Below are 20,952 nucleotides of genomic sequence, written 5' to 3'. Positions count from 1 at the left end.
CATAGCCCCCTCTACAATGTTGTCTCTTCTTGTGATATTAAATTCATACTAACTACAACAATAATAATTCATGTTTCTTCTAGTACCCTAAAGTTAACAACAATATGTCTTCTCAACAATCCATGAGGTGTGGATTACAAATATTATTGTTCCCATTTTGCAGATAAAAAAACAGTGTTCAGAGAAACTAAATCACATGCTTAGGATCACACAATTAATAGTTTTTGGACTGAGTTTTTAAGGCCAGGGGTTCTCACCCAAGGACAGTTCTTCTTCCATCATTCTGTACTGTTGTTCATATTACATCTTTCTTTAACACATTACACAATTAAAAAAAAAAAAAAAGTTATAATGCAAGGGGAAAACCCAACCCATTGAATTAAGAATCAGGAGATCATATTCTGAGACTCAACTCTGCTACTGGCTCCATACTTGATTCCTTTGGGAAAGAAATCAGTTCATTTCAAAGAAAGTAGGGCTAGATCACTGTAAAAATCATACCCAGAGTTAGCATTTTTGGAAATTATTCTGTAATGGAAAAAAGTCAAAGATAAGCAGAAATAAGTCCAAAGGAAAATGACCATGATGGGAGGGCTTGGAAAAATGTTATCTGGGAATTATTTACAAGACACTGGAATGCTAACTCGGGGGGGGGGGGGGGGGATTATTTTAAGAGAGAAGGAAGAAAATTTGGAATTTAAAATTAAAAAAAAATGTTAAATATTTTTATGTGTAATTAGAAAAAATTTATTTTTTAAAAAACAAAAATAAAAGAGAAAACTTTGAAGGCACAGGATGCTACATTAAATTTACCTTTATGCTACATGCTGGAGAAAAAGGACAATAAAATGATATCTGCCTTCAAGAAACTTACCTTCTACTAAAAGGAAATAACAAGTACACAAAGAAGTCATATAAATTTCAAATTAATTACAAAGAGCCAAAACAAGTGGAATCCTGAAAGGCTTTGGGCAGGTATGTTATTAGAACTAAGTCTAGAAGGGAATTAAATATTTGAAGAGGCCCAGAGACAGAGAAAGACAGAGACAGAGAGAGAGGAGAGAGGAGAGAGAAATAGAGATAGACAGAGACAGAGGCACAGAGACAGAGAGACACAGAGAGACAAAGAGAGACAGAGAGAGACAAAGAGACAGAGGCAGAGGCACAGAGACAGAGAGACACAGAGAGAGACAGAGAGACAAAGAGAGACAGAGAGAGACAAAGAGACACAGAGAGACAAAGAGACAGAGACAGGCACAGAGACAGAGAGACAAAGAGACAGAGACAGGCACAGAGACAGAGACAGGCAGACAGAGAGACAGAGAGAGACAGAGACAGAGGCACAGAGGCAGAGAGACACAGAGAGAGACAAAGAGACAGAGACAGAGAGACACAGAGAGACAAAGAGAGACAGAGAGAGACAAAGAGACAGAGGCAGAGGCACAGAGACAGAGAGACACAGAGAGAGACAGAGAGACAAAGAGAGACAGAGAGAGACAAAGAGACAGAGAGAGACAGAGGCACAGAGACAGAGAGACACAGAGAGAGACAAAGAGACAGAGACAGAGAGACACAGAGAGACAGAGAAGTGGGACATGATCCCCAGAGGGACTTCTTCCAAATGGGAAAAACAAGATTAGCATTGGGGCAAATGGTAAAATGCCCGGGGAGGATGGCTGGGTGGGATGGGAAATAACTGTCATATGGAGGAATTAGATTTGTTACATGCAGTCCCAGTAGGTACAATTAGGAATTTGGTGGGTAGTCATAAACATATTTCAGCTCAATAAAAGAAGTAACTTCCTAACAGAGGATTGCGCAAACACGAAACGGATCTCCTAGTGAGGTAGCTCGTTCCCTGCCTTAGGGGCTCTCATAACATAAAGGCATACACACAGTTCGGACAATGGGATAATAAGTCCTGGCCCTCTCGGTTATCTGCCGGTCGGCTTGGCCTCCCCTGGCCCCGCCTTCCTGCCCCACCCCTCTCGGCCCTGCCCGCCGCACCCAGCACACGATCCGGGGTGAGTCACCGACTTGTCTCCCTCCGTTCACTCGCCTATAAAACATGCGCAGTACTATTTGGGCTGCTGCGTCTTGTGCCGCTGCCACCAGAGCCAACCAGCGCTTTGTGTCCTAAACATTACCGAGAGATAAGCAATCCCATGAGTTGCCTATCCTGTTTAGATGCAGTGATTAGCGTCAATATCAGTTAATGTTCACATCTAACTATTCTAATAAGATCCTTTTATATTAAAGAGCATAGCAGAAGTAAGTGGCCATGCTGCATTTGTTAGATACCAAATCCTGTGTAAAATTTAGTTGTTTGGACCCTCGGGCTAAAGGCGGCTGGAATTGGGAGGCTGCTGTTGTTCAATCCTTATGGCCCCATGTGGGGTTTTTAGGCAAAGACGCTGCAGTGGTTTCTCTAGAGGAGGAAACTGAGGCAAACAGGATGACGGGATTGGCTAAGAGTCACAGAGGTCAGAAGTCGCCTTCGAGCTCGGCTTTTCCTGACCGCAGGCCCAGCTCAGTCCCAGCAGGAAGCGCCGAGCTTCGGACGTTTATTAGCTGGGTGACCCCGGATAAGTCCGGTATCTGCCTCAGTACCTCACTTATGAAGAAGGCATGTATGAGCTGCTAAGGGGCACGCACGGCCGGGAACCCCATGGTGGAGGTCTTCACCAAAGAGCGTGTTCGAGGCGTTAGGGGAGCTTTATTCTGTTACAAGCGGAGACGCCGCTTTCGTTCTGTGAAATTCAAGTCCCGGAGCGCTTGATGAAATAAGCGTCCATTAATGCAGACTTTTAAAACATCCTCATTTGGCATATTTATACACGTCGGGTATGTTAAAAAACAAAACAAAACAAAACAAAACAAAACAAAAAAACAACAACAAAAAAATTGTCTCGTTGTCTCATTTTGATTCTCACATAACCCCGGGAGTTAAGTCCCCATTTTACGGAGGAGGACACTGAAACAAAGGTTAAAGTGACTCGCTCAGCGTCATACAACTCTGCAGCGTCTAAAGTCGAATGAGAGCCTTTCTGACTTTCTTTCCAAAGCACCCGCGGACGTTTCTGCTTGACCCTAAAGCTTGGCCTCCAAGACTGAAGAGGGCGTACAACACCCCGCCGACAGAAATAAACTTTGGTTCGCCTGGACTACATTTCCCAGAAGCATCGAGGATTAAAGGATTTCCAGTTCCCGAGATGCACTACGGCCCAGCAAAAACTACGTTTCCCAGAGGATGTTTTATGTCATTAAGAGCATTAGCATCTACGTGAAAGATCTTGGCCAAGAAATTTTGCAGAGAGTCGGATCTTTTCTCCTGGAAGATTCCTCTTGCCTTAGGGGCGGCTGCCAGCGCCAACAAGTCGGGGACGCGGGAATGGTAAGGGTGAAGGAAAGAACAAGGCAGGTATGCCAGTCTATTAAAGGACCTTGCCTAAGACGGGGAATTTCACTGGTTCTCCAGTTACCCGGACGTAGAGGCCAAACGACATTTCCTGTGGAGGATTTCAACAGATCGGAGACTACATTTCCCAGGAGACCATGTGGAAACGTGACTACCCTTCTCAAAAACGTTTGCGTAACGAAACTAGTTTTCCGGAACCGCCTCACTACTTGAAAGTTGGATGCTTTGAAAACTATGTCGGGCCTCTGGCCTTTGCGGCTTCTTCGCCCCGCTGGGAGCGGGAGGCTCTCGGGGGTCGTTTCCCTTCACGGGAGGCCCGTCGGCGTAGTGAGCGGTCCATTGGCCGCGAGGAGAGGTGAGAGGAGCCATCGCGACCCCTTTTAGCTGACCCCATTTGACCAAACCCTCCCAGGACTTCTGAGCCTCTTACTGGGGAGGGGGTACCATGCCAGAGCGTATTCACTCTCCATCCTCGATCCTCCCCACCTCTCTGGGGTGCTCCCTAGAACCTTGTCTACTCCCGTCCTCCCTCGGACGGCCCCTGCGCTTCCCCGTTTGAATCAGTTCTACTTCTGTCATCCAGCATCATCTCCCCCGAGTCCTCGGGGAGAACAGAACATTGATTGGGGATGACCAGACCGGATTTGATGATGCTGAGCACTGAGGGGGATGAGCTCGGGGCAGTGGTCCGGCACTAAGCAGAGCAGAGCATCCGACCCAGTTTGCCCATTTTGTAGATGAGAAAATGAGGGGCGGATGCGGAATGGAGGGCGGATCTTTGGAGCTGGCCAGGCCTGGGTGCTTGGCACTTTTGAGCTTGTTTGCTCAGCCTGCTTCCCAGGGCTGCCCTGGGCACTGAATGCCTTAGTTCTAGTTACCATCGCCGAAGCTCACACAGGTTAATTCTGAGGTCGTATCTCAGCAAGGGGAGACAAGCTCAACAAGCGCTCCCCCTACCTGGAACGGGCTGCTTCCAGGAGTGAATTCCATCTTCCCCAAGCGAAGTCTGCACCCTGCCTGGTCCATTAGACTGGAGAGCCGGGCTTTTATCTGTTTGGGGTATTCCTAGGTAGCTTAGGTGGGGAGGCAGTATGGCGTGTCCCCGGCACTGAGTACCCTGCCCGGCACCAACTAAGCCTGAAATGTTTGGGGCCTTGACCTGGGCATTTCTGCTGAGTTACAGGTGAAACCAGATGACAGCTGAGATCGGTGTCTCTACAAATGCATATACATATACATTGTATTTATGTGATACTAGTCCATATACATAAGATACTGGTGCATACATATACACCCCCCCCTTCATATATGTAGTGCTAATCCATATGCATAAAATACTAGTTCATGTACATATCCACCTGTATATGTGTGATACTAGGCCATATGCATAAAATACTAGTACATATACATGTACACCTGCATGTATGTGATACTAGTCCATATACATATGTACCTTCATGTACATGATACTAGGCTATATAAGATACTAGTGCATATATGTAAAACTAGGCCATATGTTGTTACTATATGCATAAGATACTGGTGCATATATGTGTATATACACACACCTGTTTATATGTGATACTATTCCATACATAAGATATTAGTGCATATACATATACACCATCATATACATGGTACTAAGCCACATACATATGACACTAGTGAGATATATATAGATATATATATATATAGATATATACACACACATGCATATATGTGGTACTAGGCCATATATATGTGTGTTATTAGTGCATTATTAGAGGACTGGGGAGATAAAGACAAATCAGTACTTGCTTTTGAGCTTATATTCTGCTGGTAGAGATACAACCTGTAATTGAAAAGAATGACTATTCCTAAAGCAGATGTTCTTAATTTGGCATGCATGAACTTTTTTTAAAAAGTATTTATCTTCTATACTTTGTTGCATTTAAAATGTTATTCTAAGGATTTAATGGCTTTACTAGACTAACATAGCATTTAAAAAAAAAAAAAATCCCCTGTCCTAGAGTGTGATTGTTGGAAGATAGAGATGGAATTCAGAGCTTAATGAAGATTTGGATATAAAAAGCATCGGTAATTGGATCATGTGCTGTACAACAATTACAAAAGAGAGATTCTTTTGAAAGGAACTATGCCTTTATACTAATAGATGTTAGTATGAGATAGAGATATTAGGTGATGGGAGGGAGGAGAATCACTCTGAATGATCCAAAAAGAAACTAAAGTAGAGCTTTGAGCCAAACACTTTATTGAAGGCTCTGGTCCCCTCTAATGAAGTAACCCACAGACCTTCCTTGAATCTGAATGCCTTCTCCTCACAAGCCCCTATTTTTGTAGGGATTGATACCGAGATAGTTAACTAGAATGTCTAAATACTTAGACATCCAAATGTTTATACAAAATGCAGATTCCATTGGTTGTCATATGCATAAGGTAAAATAAGCAGAAATAATATCTCAGCAGGATTACAAGTTGGGTGGAACAAGAAATATCTCTGCTGACTATGTGGTTATGGTGAATGGTCTACTTTTTAGATGAGGCAAGAGGATTAGTTGCACAGCCTAAATCGCATTAGATTGCTTGGCTTCTCTGTCAAACTGCTGATACACTGATTTTGCGATTATCAAACATTTATTAAGTGCCCACTGTGTGCCAGGCGTTGTGCTAAGCTCTAGGGATACAAAGAAAGATAAAAACAAGTCCCTTCTCTCAAGGAACTTTGAGTCTAATTGTGGGAAACATCTATGTACAAATGAGATTGGACAGGACAGAAATTTAATTTAAAGAGTTTTGTTGGAGAGGAAGAATCATGAAAATTTTAAGTCATACACCTGGGAAGTACCTTTAAGTTTTGCTCTCTAAAATCAAAGGTTTTTTGTTTTGTTTTGTTTTGTTTTTTAAATAACTGACAAATATTAAGTAAAGTGAGATTTTAAATTCTTTAGTTTCTGTGGTAATAAAGATGTGGCCTACTAACTGATTTTTCTATCTTCATTCTCTTTGGTTTCTATCTAATCTAAGCTTCTTTAGGACAATAATGTTAGGACAGTTGTAAGTGTTACAGTTCTGTTTTACTTGGTAGTGAAAAGTTGCTAAAATTTTGCAAATTTCCTCCATTTTTCTTCTATTTGTCATTCTTCCTTCCATTTTTATCCTTAAATGCCCTCAAGTTAACATTGTTTAATCTTTCTTTAAACTGACTTCACCCTCCACTCCTTTCTATTTTAAAAGATGATACTTCTTATAATTTTAAAAAATGTTTCCCAACATTTTACCAAAAAATTTCTCCTCTAAAGTAGCATTGTCTTTATCTTCCATAGCTCTCCTTTGGCAAGTCAAGTATTTGCTCAGGAAGCTACTGTTCAGGCTTTTTTCTTCCCTGATAGGGCAAGTGATTTTTATTAAATTTATGGATAAAAATATTTTAGTTGATTCTGGACTTCTATCCATGTCATGTTTTGTCATTAATAATTTAGTTAAATAGATCAAAATAGATTTGACTTAATTGAATAGAGACAGTAAAAAAGACTGGACCTCTGATTTCTTTGATATAGGATACTCTCAGATGAGAGGAATTCTCTCTACCAGTACATATCATTGCTTTACCTCAATTTCGAGCCTTAGAGAGCTACTTTTAGCACTGACTTGCCAGATTCCAAAAGCCAGTATGTGACATAGATGGAATTTGAACTTAGATCAGCCTGGTTCTAAGGCCAGCTCTGTATTATGCACTCTTTGCCTCTCACAATCTTTAACCAGAGATTGGAAATAAAATAGCAGCTGAGGTAATAAACTTCTTGCTTTCAACAAAAAATTATTGGTGTAAAAAGTGAAAGACAAGCCTCTAAATGATTTTGACATTTAACAGATTAGTTTCAATAAGAAAAATCTGACCCTTTCTCTTTTCAGGTTTACTGACGACTAGCTCCAAGAAAAATTATGACATGAGGACGGTAGACATAACTCCTTTAGAGCAAAGGAAGTTAACTTTTGATACCCATTCATTGGTTCAAGACTTGGAAAATCATGGTGAGAAACCAATTATTGTATTGAATATATACTTCAAAGATGAAATTATATTATGGTCATATAATAGTCCATTATTTCATCCCATTGATTACAATTTAGAGCATCAGGTGTAAGCTGCAAAAAGTTATAGTGTGGCATAAAATTTTATTCTGATAAGCATTTACAACTTTATAAAAATACTAATATCTCTTTCTTGCCTACAGGATTTAATAAAGCACAAGCAGAAACCATTGTGTTATCATTAATAATTCTGTCAAACGTCAGCTTAGACACAATTTATAAGGAGATGGTTACTCAAGCTCAGCAGGTAATTGGTTATGTATTGTTTATATGTTAACCTAAAAAAACTAGTCACATCTGCTGCCCTTTAGTTTGTTTTTTAGTCTTTTCTATAAGACCAAAGGTATTTCCTTTTCCTGGAAAACCCAAATCATTCATGTTCAAGTGATTAAAGCAATAAAACAGATCTATAGATATTTATTTGGTTCTTCAATTATAGAAATGATGACATAGAAATTTCTCTTTGGACAAAATTATATTTGTAACTGAAAAACATATTAGAAGTCACACAATAGCCAACCTCTATCCCTAACCCACCCCTATTTTGCCTTTATCAACACAAAAGGCCAAAGAGGTTAAATGATTTGCTTAATATCACAAAAATAGTGTAATTATAATGACCAATTCTGATCCTCAAAGAGGTGAAAAAATCAATACTTCCTATTTTTGTAAAAGTGGGTATGACTTTATGGATGTGACTTAGTTAATATATTAGTTAATTGTGTTCAACTGCTTTTTTTCTCTCTGTTCATTAAAGGAAATGGCCTGCTAAATAGAGCAGAGCACTTAATAAATGATACTTGTTCACTTGACTTTTTGTTCTTTTGAAGATCACACAATTAATCTCTCAATAAGTCCTTCATATTTCAAGAGGTCTTCCCCAATATGTTTCCCATCAATCAATTTATAGCTGCTTTTCATAGAATTTCAGAGCTAAGTCTAAATTAAGGTAAATAGGATACACTTCTGGCTTAATTAGAAGAATTCATCATAACAAATGTCTATTGATATAATCAAATTAAAATAAGCATTTGAACTAGTAGCAATACATTTTATAAAGTTGATTAGCTAAACTAATGATGTCATCTGTGGCATGATTCATTTTGTTAACCACCAGTTAATTTTGACTCAGTACTATACAATATTTATCTAAGAATAGAATCTCTTTACTTTTAGTTATAATTCAAAGATCATTTTAAAATTGACACTTCCCTCCTCAGAGCAGTAATCCACAGCAGAGGTAGGGAAATTTTATTCTTGTTCTATATAGCATGCCACTTCAAACTAAGTGACATTTCAATACTTTCTGGACCATGGAAGACCCTAATTTTAGAAGTTTTCATTTTACTTTTTCAGGTTAAACACACACAGAATGAAAGCATTCAAATCCTAGATATAAGTTGCTTTCAAATTTATAAATATGTTATTTTAATATTAAGCAGGGTTTTTTTTCCCTACTATATGAGGAAATGTGATAAAATGAGAATAATATTGACCTTAGAATAAGGAAGACTTGAGAGTCTGAATCCTCTTTCAGAAACCTCCTGTCTGATTTGGTTAGGGCAAATCACCACCTCTACACCTCAGTTTCCCCATCTGTAGAATGAAATACCTACCTCACAGAGATAACATGAGGGTTAATAAGGAGCTGAGATAGTTGCCTGGGAGAGAAAAGGAAGGCTCAGGAGAGTCATGACTTCTACCCTTATGTAATTAAAAGGCTATTTATGGAAAAGTGGTAAGAGTAGTTATGCTTGGCTTCAAAAGGCAGAACTGGGAGGAATAATGGCTAGAAGATGCAGAAAGGTAGATTGAGGTTTGATATAATGAAAATTTCCTTACAGAGCAATCCAGAAGTAGAATGGTTTGCCTCTGGAAAGTGGGCTCTCCTTCACTATAGAGTTTTCTTCAGGCAAAAGCTGGGTGGTCATGTTACATATATTTTTGTTCAGCTATGGGTTGGACTAAACCTGAGGGCCCTTCCAACTATGACAGTCTGAAATCAAATGGAAAAATAATCATGATTAATAATCATCATCATAGAGGAGAAACTTAAAATAGTTCCATAAAAAACTCATGTACAGGTAACAAATAATTTTTGTTAAATGAATTAAAATTCCCTTAATCTTGCTGCTTCTGTGATTTAATAATGGTTGTGTTGCTGTTTAGGCATAATTTGAATATTTAAAAGGATTTAGTTTTTTTAAAAAGTTATGCCCTTTTCCCCTTTGCTCACTTCCCTATAAGCATGTAAATTAGAAGTAGAGGAAGCAGTATCCCTTGGGATTAAGATGAGTAGTCCAAATCCAGAATTGTCAGAAATTGTCTAGAACTGTTAACATTCCCAGGTGTCATGAGTTGTATTAGATTTGAAGTAGTTCCATTAGGGTTGCTTGGCCCCAGTGCCTAGCAAAGCATCCGTCAGTATTACTTCCCTGACTTTAAACAGTGACCACAACATTTTTTCTAAAGGATAAGGGCTGCTAATAAAATGAATGACAGCAAGTTCCTTTATATATATATAAAAGGATACTGTGGAAGAGTATCCTTAACAATATTAACAGAATCTTCCTCCAGCTATCTTTTTCAAACCTTTGTCACCACATCCTTTTCCTTTGATTAAGAAAAATGAGTGTACTTGTGTAATAGGCTACTAGACTGTTGAGTTTTAAGAAAGTTGAGTATTAGAAGAATGAATATAAAGAAGAATTAGAAGAATGATATGATTTATTAGCAAAGCTTTTTTAAACCAGTTTTATATTTTAAAGTATTATCTTTTCTGCTACTCTTTGTAATTTGTATCTCTAGCTGAGTGAAACCTTATAAATGCCATGTGACTTCTTTGAAGTCACTTTTAAAAAATATGCTTTCTCCAAAAAAAAGCATAGTATAAAGATGCTTAATAAATGACTCATAAATTAACCTGCTGAAATGATGCCCAAAGTAATTAGGCAAACATTTTCCAGCTAGTTTTACCAGCTTCTGACTCCTTATATAGTGCCTAGGATTTTCCTATTACAAATTAACTCATGTACTCATGTTTCTCTAGTGCTTGAAGTTTGACAAAGTGCTTAACCTCACAACCCTGTGAAAAGTAGGCAGAACTAGCATTATTATCTATATTTTATAGATAAGGAGACTCCGCCCCAGAATTTGTAACTTGTATGGTCAGCTAGTAAATATCTGACTTAGAATTCAAATCCAGGGCTTCTAAATCCAAGTCTAGTCATCTTTACTTTTATTACTTTTCACTTCTATGATAGGATTGCTCTTTTTTATTTTATCTTTTTTTTTTTTTCCTTTTTTGAGGCAATTAGGGTAAAGTAACTTTTCCAGGGTCACACAGTTAGGAAGTGTGAAATGTTAAATGTCTAAGGTTGGATTTGAACTCAACTCCTCCTGATTCAAGGGCTGGTGCTCTATTGACTGTGCTAGCTGCCCAGATAGGGTTGTTCTTAAAGTTAAAGAAGTGAATTTCAAAATTTTTCCCTTACACTTTGGTAAAAACCCAGCCATTTTTCTTGGTTCCTAGGAAACATTCTTATGCACTTTGGCATTTCTTACCCAAAATACAACAATTTTCAGGTTTGTTATTGTTCTTCAGACTAGTGAGGCAACATTATGACTTTAATATATGTCATCTTAATTATATTTTTTCTTAATTCCCATGAATACCATAGGGCCTAACATTTTTTAATTCAATGTATAAATATTATTTCTTAGGAAATTACTGTCCAGCAATTAATGGCACATTTGGACTCAATACGGAAAGATATGGTCATCCTAGAGAAAAGTGAATTTGCAAATCTGAGAGCAGAAAATGAGGTAATAGAAACCTTTAAATAATTAATACATTATATTTAACCCATATCACAAAATTTGCTGTTTTAAAATATTTTAACAAGCCAGATGGCAGAATTAAATTTTGTGCTTCTTAATCATTAAAACATTTTACAGGAACATTTTATAAGAACACCTGGACTTTTATGTTTAAATCAGATGTTGCTCAGAGACAGACACACAAAAAACTAATAAAGTTCTCTCCTGCTCTGGGTTCATTTTTTACTTAACCAATATCCTTCCCCCTCCATCCAGAACAAAAACCTGTCAAGATCCTATTTCAGACTTACTTTAATTTTATGCCTAGTGAAACATTTTCGGTTTTTATTAGTTTTCTCTGTCCTCCCTAATAGAAAAATGATTTATTTTACCTACATTATTGAGAATTTTGTTTCAAATAAAAGATAATGCAGATTCTTTCTCATTTAATAAAACAAAACAAAAATCATCATTTTAAAGAGATAACAGTATTTGGATATAAAATCTAGTTATTGAGGTAAATCTAATTTGGGGAGGGGTCTAATAATGAGCTATTTTCAAGAGAATTTTTCTAGTTTATATTTCATTCATGGGGCAGATCTATTGTAAAAATCCAAAGATTGCACAAATTTTTAGTATTCTTATGTTTCAGAATTTCTAGGTCAAATGGAAGATGATCTTTTGATTAATACTAATGTTCAGTGCTCCCTTTTATACCTAGAAAATGAAAATTGAATTAGACCAAATAAAACAGCAACTATTAGTAAGTAAATAATTTTCTTTTTACCATGTAAGAACAGATTCTAAATTCCAAAAAGAGCAAGTTGTCATTTCAAAATATGTTTTTCATTTTCTTTACAGCTTGAAACTACTCGAAGCAGAGCAAATAATAAACTAGATATAAACCTAGAGAGGAGCAGAGTGACAGATCTGGTAATATTCATTTAAGATAGCTTAGTTATTTGTTCTTTTTCATTTCTTCAGTTTTTAATCACTTTCTGCCCTAAAATTTTCAGTTTACAGATCAAGAAAAGAAACTTATGGAAGCAACCACTGAATTTAACAAAAGAGTAAGTTAGGATATGTTTCCTTGTTAATTATAATTTTAGCTTTCTATTGTTCCATTTTGGGGTTGGAGTTTATAAGGCTTTTAACACTATAGAAACTGCTTTTTTCTTTCTTGTTTATCTTCCAACTTATTCCTACAAGGCTTGAGTACAGTATTTGTTGTGGTTTTTTAAACTATCTTTTCCGTTTCGAATTCTCTCCCTTCTCTCCTTCACTTTCCCCTGTGTTGAGAAAGTTAGAAAAATAAAACTCATTACAAATATATATAGTCATTCAAAACAGATTTCCATACTAGCAATATCCCAGGGGAAGGGGGAAGCAAGAAAAAGAATAGAAGAAAATGTGCTTCAACCTGAAATCTTTAATCCATTAGTTCACTATCTCAAGATGGGTAGCAGGTTCCTTTCCTCCTAAACACTTCTTCCCTTTTACTTAGAGAATAACACCATCCTCTCAGTTCCTTGGGCTTACAACCTAGGATATCTCATTATTACCTCCCCATATCATAACTCTCACAAAGCTCTATTGGTTTCACTATTGCAACATCTTTCCAGTATACCTTCTTCTCTGCTCTGACACTGCCACTATTCTAGTGTACACTGTCATCATTTTGTGCCTGGACTGCTGCACTTGAGGTGTACCAGCCTCAAATCTTTTCCATTCATTTAGAAACCATTGAATCATAAAAGTAATTTTGCAAAAGCAAAAGTCCAATCATGTCAGCTATTACTCAGCAAACTCCATTAGCTTCCTGTTGCCTCCAGGACAAAATACAAAATGTTCTGTTTAGCATTCAAAGTCCTTCTTAACTTAGTCCTGTCCTACCATTTTGGTCTTTATATGCCTTATATTCCAACACATACTCAACAATCCAACGACAATGGTCTCCTGACTCCATATCTCAGTTCCAGGCATTTTTTCTGGCTATCCTTCACATCTGGAACATTCTCCCTCCTTTGCTCTATTTATCACCATGGCTTCCTTTAAGTCTAAACTAAAATCCTACATTCTGCAACCTCTATTTCAGGGCCATTTCTTTGTTATTTCCTATTTATCCTGTGCTTACCTCACTTAGTGCATATTTGTTTGAATATTATCTCCCCTGTTACATTGTAAGCTCATTCAGATCAGGGACTCATTTTGTACTCCCAGCACTTAGAACAGTGTCTGGCAATAGTAGGTGTCTTTAATAAATGTTTATTGATTAGTTTGATTGACTAATTTAGCTGTTCCTCAATTGAGGTGTACCAGCCTCAAATCTTTTCCATTCATTTAGAAACCATTGTTTTCAGGTTTTTGTCACTACATGAATATTTTTGTACATATGGATCCTTTTCTTCTTTCTTAGAATTGAATACATTTAAACTCAACCTTGAACAAGAAACAAAAATCCTTGCCAGTATTCATGCTTCCAATATTTGGGTATTTTTACACTTGTAGGCTATTTTGAATGTAGGATATTTTTATACTTTTTCTTTTTATCTTTTCATTTCCATTCCAGTAAGAAAGACCAGTCTGACTGCCTCTTCCTTGTGACTTATCAGGAGAAAGGTCTTCTTTGCCCTTCTGAATTCTCTTTTCTCATCTAGCTTCTTTTGATGCATTTAATGACAGAGATGACACCACAAATTGATAAAAATTGTATTTTACATTTCAGGATACCCATATCAAAAACATTATTTCACAGACCAGTAATAAAATTGACATTGAAATTGCTTCCCTAAAAACACTGATGGAGTCAAACAAACTTGAGACAATTCGCTACCTTGCAGGTAAGTCCTCTTGGAGGAAGGGAATTTGATAGTGTTTGCTTTTCTAGATTTGTATAATTTAAAGTTTCAATTCAAGAACTGCCACAATGTATATATAGGCTTGTGATAGTTATGTAGGAATTCGTATTTTAGGTTGTATTTCTAAAATACTTAATGTTTGTAGAGGACTTTTATTTTATTTATAACCCTTTTAAGTGGATAGTGGAAATATTATTATACATATTTTTAAATATAGGAATAAACCGAGGCTCACAGAGGTCAGTTGACTTGTTCAAGGTAATTTAGCTCATAAGGGCTAGAATGAAGATTCTTCTTAATACCTCCTGATGCCAAAACTAGCTTTCTTTCCCCATGCAGTGTTCTCTCTGATCAAAGTACATAAATAAAGGTACATATGTGACATGTGAGGAAGCAGCTTTCCAATCCAAAAAAGAATCCTCTGTGACATGTAGGTGGTCCTAATGTTCAATAATCTGACATTTTCTTGTAGACCCCCTGTAACATCCATGGTTAATGCAGCTGGTTGATTCAAACTAGCCAGTGCAGCCCATGTTCAAAGAAACTAAGTACAGATCCCAGCTGAAAAGCTGGTGCTGTTCTCATATATTCCCCTTTTCCAGCAGCTCCTAGAGTTTTTACATTATACATTGCCAATCACATAACTGGCAATGTGCAGGAATGGCTCCAATTTCTCACCAGTATAAAAGACTGCCAGCCTAGATTATTATTTTGGGGGAGTTTCTTTCCGTTCATAAAGGAGTTTCATCCATTGAGACTCTCCCAAAAACATTCTCACAATAATAAGTCAAGGTAACAGTGTAGAAACCAAGAGTGATGTTAGTACAAGAGCTGTGATTTTTAACAACACATTTTTCAGAAAGGAGCAAGGTGACTTCTTTAAATCTTGTTAAATAGTATGACTTTTTTCTTTTTTTAAATAAAAGAATCAATACTTACAAAATTTAAATCTCTTAAGTTTGTCCTCCAAGATGATTATTTATTTGCTTCATCTCAAAAATAACATATATGACTCACCCTGAGAATTAAGATTCATAAATGTGGAATTAAAAAGTTTTGAGGTAAGAGGCAGCATTCTCCCAGAATAATGAAGTCTTAAAGCAAAGGAATGGTATGTATTATGGGCTCTACTAATAGGTCATTGGAAATGCCCCTAGAACAAGTACTTGAGTTCTAAACAAGAATATTTTTGTATAAGCACCAGATTTTACATCTGGGGTATGGCATAAGCTTTTGATATTTTGGATGATTTGGTGTTTGGATTATGTAACAATTCCTTGTAAGATAAGCTGTTTTTCCTTAGCCTGCCACCTGGACTCTGCTTGCTTACTTTTTTCTTTTATATTAAATTTCTGTGTGTAAACTAGAGGTGGCAGCCTTCCTTTAGAAGATCACTCTTTGGAGTTGGCTCTAAAATATTTTATTTATCTAATAATAAGAACCTTGAAACACAAAAAGACTGAATCACCCTGAGATAAATATATATTTAAAACATTCATAAACATTGATGAATTATGGGCATATAATTCTCCCACACTTTACATATTATTTTGCTATCTTCTGCTTTCCTTTTGCTTAGGAAGATTTGTTTGAAGCAATACCAAGGACTCTTTTCTTTCCTTATCTTCCAAATGTTATCCTCCTTCAGAATGATGTGCTTTTTAAAAAGATTCTTATAATTAAAGGGTAACAGAATCTCTTAGGACTTCCCTTTTCCTTAATTCCTTCCCCTCTGTTCTGGTACTCAGGAGAGTTGCTGTTGTGGATAAGTTTTTGAATTTAATAAGACCAGGAGTTCTTAAGATTGGTGGTAATAACTAAACAGAATTCTACTTACTTATTTGGAGGGTGTATTTTAGCAACTTCAGTCTTTCTGAACACATCTCTGAATTATTTTTTAAAAACATGAACACTACATTTCATCTACTTAATTCTGAAGAGGCATTCTTAGAATCTAATTCAGCCAATTTATTTTATTTTTTTTTTTAGTTAAGAATTGTCTCTTAGCAGGAGCCTTCCCAGCCAACACATGGTATCCTTCCAGCCATGTAAGGGTTCCTGCTCTCCTAGCGGCCACCTTTGGCCCTGGCGTCTTTCTAACTGAACTTTACTTCAAAATTTCTACAATAAACCTTTTATTTATCAATTAAAAAAAAAATTGTTTCTTAAAAGGCTTATTTCTAGCCCCTAGAAAATGAGAAATAGAAAATTAAAAAAGCAAGGGAGGGACAGCTAAATGGTGCAGTAGAAGGAATACCAGCTCTGGAGTCAGGAGGACCTAAATTGAAATCTGGCCTCAGACACTTAATACTTACCAGTTATGTGATCCTTGGTAAGTCACTTAACCCCAATTGTCTCACCAAAAAAAAAAAAAAATTTAAAAATAATAAAAATCAAAAGACAGTTGGGAAGAGTGTTCAGAGCAGATATTCTTAATTGCCCTCAGATCTAAGAGCTAATGGTAAAGAAGATGGAGAATGCAGATTACACTGATTTGTGTACTATAATAATGGTAACCATGCATTACCAAGAAACCAAGTTAGATTTTATATCCTCTATTTAAGAAGGAAGTTGTCTGGAAGATGAATGGATGTACATCAATTGGAGAATGGTTGGGTAAATTATGGCATATGAAGGTTATGGAATATTATTGTTCTGTAAGAAATGACCAGCAGGATGAATTCAGAAAGGTTGGAGAGACTTACATGAACTGATGCTGAGTGAAGTGAACAGAACCAGAAGATCGCTGTACACTTCAACAACAATGCTGTATGAGGATGTATTCTGATGGAAGTAGATATCTTCAACATAAAGAAGATCCAACTCACTTCCAGCTGATCAATGATGGACAGAAACAACTACACCCAGAGAAGGAACACTGAGAAGTGAATGTAAATTGTTAGCACTACTGTCTATCTACCCAGGTTACTTATACCTTAGGAATCTAATACTTAACATGCAACAAGAAAATTGGATTTACACACATATATAGGTTATACTGTAACACATGTAAAATGTATGGGATTGCCTGTCATCTAGGGGAGGGAATAGAGGGAGGGAGGGGAAAATATGGAAAAATGAATACAAGGGATAATGTTATAAAAAAATTACTCATGCATTTATACTGTCAAAAAAATTTATAATTATAAAATTAAAAAAAATAAAAATTTTAAAAAATTAAAAAAAAAAGAAGGAAGTTGTACACATTGGTACAAATAATATATTTCAGAAGTAACTATCAAAAACATTTTCCCTAAATGAGATGTTAATATGCTTTCTATTTGTATGTTTTATTATATTTCAAAGTGCTTTCCCATAAGTATTCTTAGTGTTGAAATGTAATTCAGAGGACATCTTATCCAATCTGTACTCAAATACAGTCTTCTCAACTACTTGATGACAAAAGTCACCCATTGCTTGGCAGCTTCTAATGATGGAGAATCACCTTCCCCCCTGAAGCAGCTAATTGCAATTTTTGACAGCTCTGGTTGCTTATTAGGAAGTTCTTTGTTACATCCAGCCTAAATAGGACTCTGCAATTTTGCTCCCAGCTCTCAAGAGTTCTGACATCTGGAGCTTTTAGTAAACATCTCATTTGGTAGTTTGCAGCCTTCTTCACTCGTGTAACACAAGTATGAATATAAACATATAATCTTATTTGATCTAAAGATTCCTTCTAGCAGAGATCACACCCCATCCAAGCTGCCCACCTGGTACATTTCTTTGTCAATTTAAGTTCACTAGAGAGGATCTTCCCATTATGCTTTGGGACCCATTGGTCACTCTGTCCTTTCTCATCCTACCCAATTTTTTTTTTATTTATTAGAGGTTTTTTATATGGAATCTTTGGTGGATAATTTTTCATATAGCTATTGTTTGTAATGTGTTATAGCTGGCTCACACTCACTGCATATCTTTTCATTGGAAATTTTATAATATTGATTTATTACATTATAATTGGGATTGATTTATCACAAAGTGTTTGTTATAAAATTATTTTCACATCTCTTGAGTCCTTACATTCTCAGTTTCATCTTTAAATGTCCTTGGAATGACTGGTTGGGTCTCATAATTTGTTTTTCCTCCACTGCTTCACTGTTTTTGGACCCACAAATGTTCTAATCTTCTGATATCATTCTCCATAAGATTTTACAAAAAAGTTTATAGTCTTTTTTTTTAATAGTTTTTATTTACCAGATATATGCATGGTTAATTTTACAACATTGATAATTGCCAAACCTTTTGTTTTAATTTTTCTCCTCCTCCCCCCCACTAGGTTGGCAGGTTGACTAATACATGTTCAATATGTTAAAGTATAAATTAAATACAATATATGTATGCATGTCCAAACAGCTGTTTTGCTGTACAAAAAGAATTGGACTTTGAAATAGTGTACAATTAGCCTGTGAAGGAAATCCAAAATGCAGGCAAACAAAAATAGAGGGATTGGGAATTCTATGTAGTGGTTCATAGTCATCTCCCAGAGTTCTTTTGCTGGGTGTAGCTGGTTCAGTTCATCACCGCTCCATTGGAACTGATTTGGTTCATCTCATTGTTGAAAATGGCCACATCCATCAGAATTGATCATCATATAGTATTGTTGTTGAAGTATACAACAATCTCCTGGTCCTACTCATTTCACTCAGCATCAATTCTCCAGGCCTTTCTGAAATCATCCTGTTGGCTATTTCTTACAGAACAATAATATTCCATAATATTCACATACCACAGTTTATTCAGCCATTCTCCAATTGATGGGCATCCACTTAGTTTCCAGTTTCTGGCCAATACAAAGAGGGCTGACACAAGCATTTTTGCACATACAGGTCCCTTCCATTCTTTAAGATCTCTTTGGGATATAAGCCCAGTAGTAGCACTGCTGGGTCAAAGGATATGCACAGTTTGATAACTTTTTGAGCATAGTTCCAAATTGTTCTCCAGAATGGCTGGGATGTATTCACAATTCCACCAACAATGTATCAGTGTCCCTGTTTTCCCACATCCCCTCCAACATTCTGCATTATCTTTCCCTGTCATTCTAGCCAATTTGACAGGTATGTAGTGGTATCTCAGAGTTGTCTTAATTTTCATTTCTCTGATTAATAATGACTTGGAGCATCTTTTCATATGGCTAGAAATAGTTTCAATTTCTTCATCTGAGAATTGTCTGTTCATATCCTTTGACCATTTTTCAATTGGAGAATGGCTTGATTTCTTATAAATTAGAGGAGTCAATTCTCTATATATTTTGGAAATGAGGACTTTATCAGAACTTTTGACTGTAAAAATGTTTTCCCAGTTTATTGTTTCCCTTCTAATCTTATCTGCACTAGTTTTGTTTGTACAAAAACAAAAAAGTTTATATTCTTAAGCAAGATTGCTCTTGGCTACATCTCTCCATTTGACAAGGAACTAAGAGGTTTCTAGGCTTTTTTGGTCTCCTGTGTAAAGCAATTGATTTGCATCAGTCAGAAATTACTTTATTAGTGCTGATGGCCTTTCTTCTATCCATGTCATGTTTCAGCAATAATAACTTGCCTAAATAAGTCAGATAGGCCATTTCTTTATCTCATTTTTTATTCTTCTAGTTTTGTTATTAACTTTGGTCTTTTTTCTAACAAGTCAGTGGTCTGACTATATTGTAGTTGTTTCAGCAATAACTCCCACATCAGTAATTACTTGTTTCCCATTCATTAAAATAGAATAAATTTCATCTATAAGTTCCATTTTAAAAGCAAATCATATTTTTTCCTCTCAACTCATATTTACTTGTGTTTTACCAGCCACATAATAGTTTTCTTTTAATCTGCCACAATGTATAGTTGTATCATTTTGTCTTTCAGTTTATATCCTATCAGTTATAGATTATTTGCACTTTACCCACATGGTCCTTAATGTTATATGGACGAGTATGTGGAATATGGACTAGAAAGCTAGTTTGTTGCTTTTTGGGGTTTTGCTTCACTTTTGCTGTACCCCTAGAAAAGTTGCTATGACTGCTTTTCATACTGTAGTGAAAATTTGTTCTTTTTTGCAGCATCTGTTTTTACTTGCCTGGCAATAGCACTGGGATTTTACCGCTTCTGGAAATAACAACTTTTCAAATATCACCACCAGCAGGAGCAAGACTGCTTTTTGGTACATTTTGAAGATATTTCCTTTTGTACAGATTTATTTTGGCCTGCCTCAACTCCTTAATAAATACATTTGCTCTATCCTAATTAAAGTATGGTAGAAAGATATTTTATAATTTGTCCTTACAACTGGTTTACAGAATTGGAAACATAGTTTGCTTATTGTATCTTGGGCATGCATTCATCTTGAACTGCTCAGTTTTAGTTTCATATGAGTAAACTTGTCCCCAAACTTAAGTACTCGGTGTATCTTTATTCATTTTTCATCATGACATGATCCTATTTATGGGGTTTTGATTTTTCTTTGTTCACTAAGTAGTAAGAAAAATTCATATTTTCATATTTATATATTTAAATAAAAGATTGTTATAACTTTGCTCATTGAATTTTAATCTGAATCTGAAATTTATTCTCTTTGTGATCAAACACAATGATTTTTACTATACATTCTAATTAAGTTACAACTAAGGAAGCTAAGCAGACCAAAGACCAAAGAACTTGTCCCCTTCATCAGCTTGAGACAACCTTAAAAGAAAAGGTGTGTTTCTTCAGCTCCATGTGTTATATAGCCCTGTTTTTTCCTGTAACACCTCTTCCTTCATTTAGTACATGCATGTATAGCATTATAACA

General features: G+C 36.3%; 1 protein-coding gene across 2 annotated transcripts; it reads left to right on the top strand.

Annotated features, from left to right (window-relative positions):
* Nucleotides 1-3,551: 3,551 nt before the first annotated feature.
* Nucleotides 3,552-20,704, top strand: CCDC90B (coiled-coil domain containing 90B). 2 transcript variants are annotated; one of them, XM_074304583.1, is made up of 9 exons: nucleotides 3,552-3,773; nucleotides 7,331-7,450; nucleotides 7,654-7,757; nucleotides 11,234-11,335; nucleotides 12,051-12,092; nucleotides 12,191-12,262; nucleotides 12,346-12,399; nucleotides 14,055-14,169; nucleotides 16,177-16,420. In XM_074304583.1, the coding sequence occupies exons 1-9, from the start codon at nucleotides 3,653-3,655 to the stop codon at nucleotides 16,335-16,337; spliced, it is 891 nt and encodes a 296-aa protein (XP_074160684.1). In that variant the 5' UTR covers nucleotides 3,552-3,652; the 3' UTR covers nucleotides 16,338-16,420. The 2 variants fall into 2 exon arrangements, with proteins under 2 accessions (XP_074160684.1, XP_074160685.1); XM_074304584.1 differs by lacking the exon at nucleotides 16,177-16,420 and adding an exon at nucleotides 20,225-20,704 and having other exon boundaries at nucleotides 3,557-3,773.
* Nucleotides 20,705-20,952: the final 248 nt, after the last annotated feature.

Source organism: Sminthopsis crassicaudata, chromosome 3, assembly GCF_048593235.1.
Source record: "Sminthopsis crassicaudata isolate SCR6 chromosome 3, ASM4859323v1, whole genome shotgun sequence".
Lineage (NCBI taxonomy): Eukaryota > Metazoa > Chordata > Mammalia > Dasyuromorphia > Dasyuridae > Sminthopsis > Sminthopsis crassicaudata.
Note: the sequence above shows the minus strand (reverse complement) of the source record. Positions and strands in the feature narration are given on the sequence as shown.

Excerpts from the sequence above, each read along its gene's own strand:
- CCDC90B (XM_074304583.1), top strand. The coding sequence starts at position 3,653 with ATGTCGGGCCTCTGGCCTTTGCGGCTTCTTCGCCCCGCTGGGAGCGGG. Across the intron at positions 3,774-7,330 it reads TCCATTGGCCGCGAGGAGAG|GTTTACTGACGACTAGCTCC; the intron begins GTGAGAGGAGCC and ends TTCTCTTTTCAG. Across the intron at positions 12,093-12,190 it reads AAATAAAACAGCAACTATTA|CTTGAAACTACTCGAAGCAG; the intron begins GTAAGTAAATAA and ends TTTTCTTTACAG.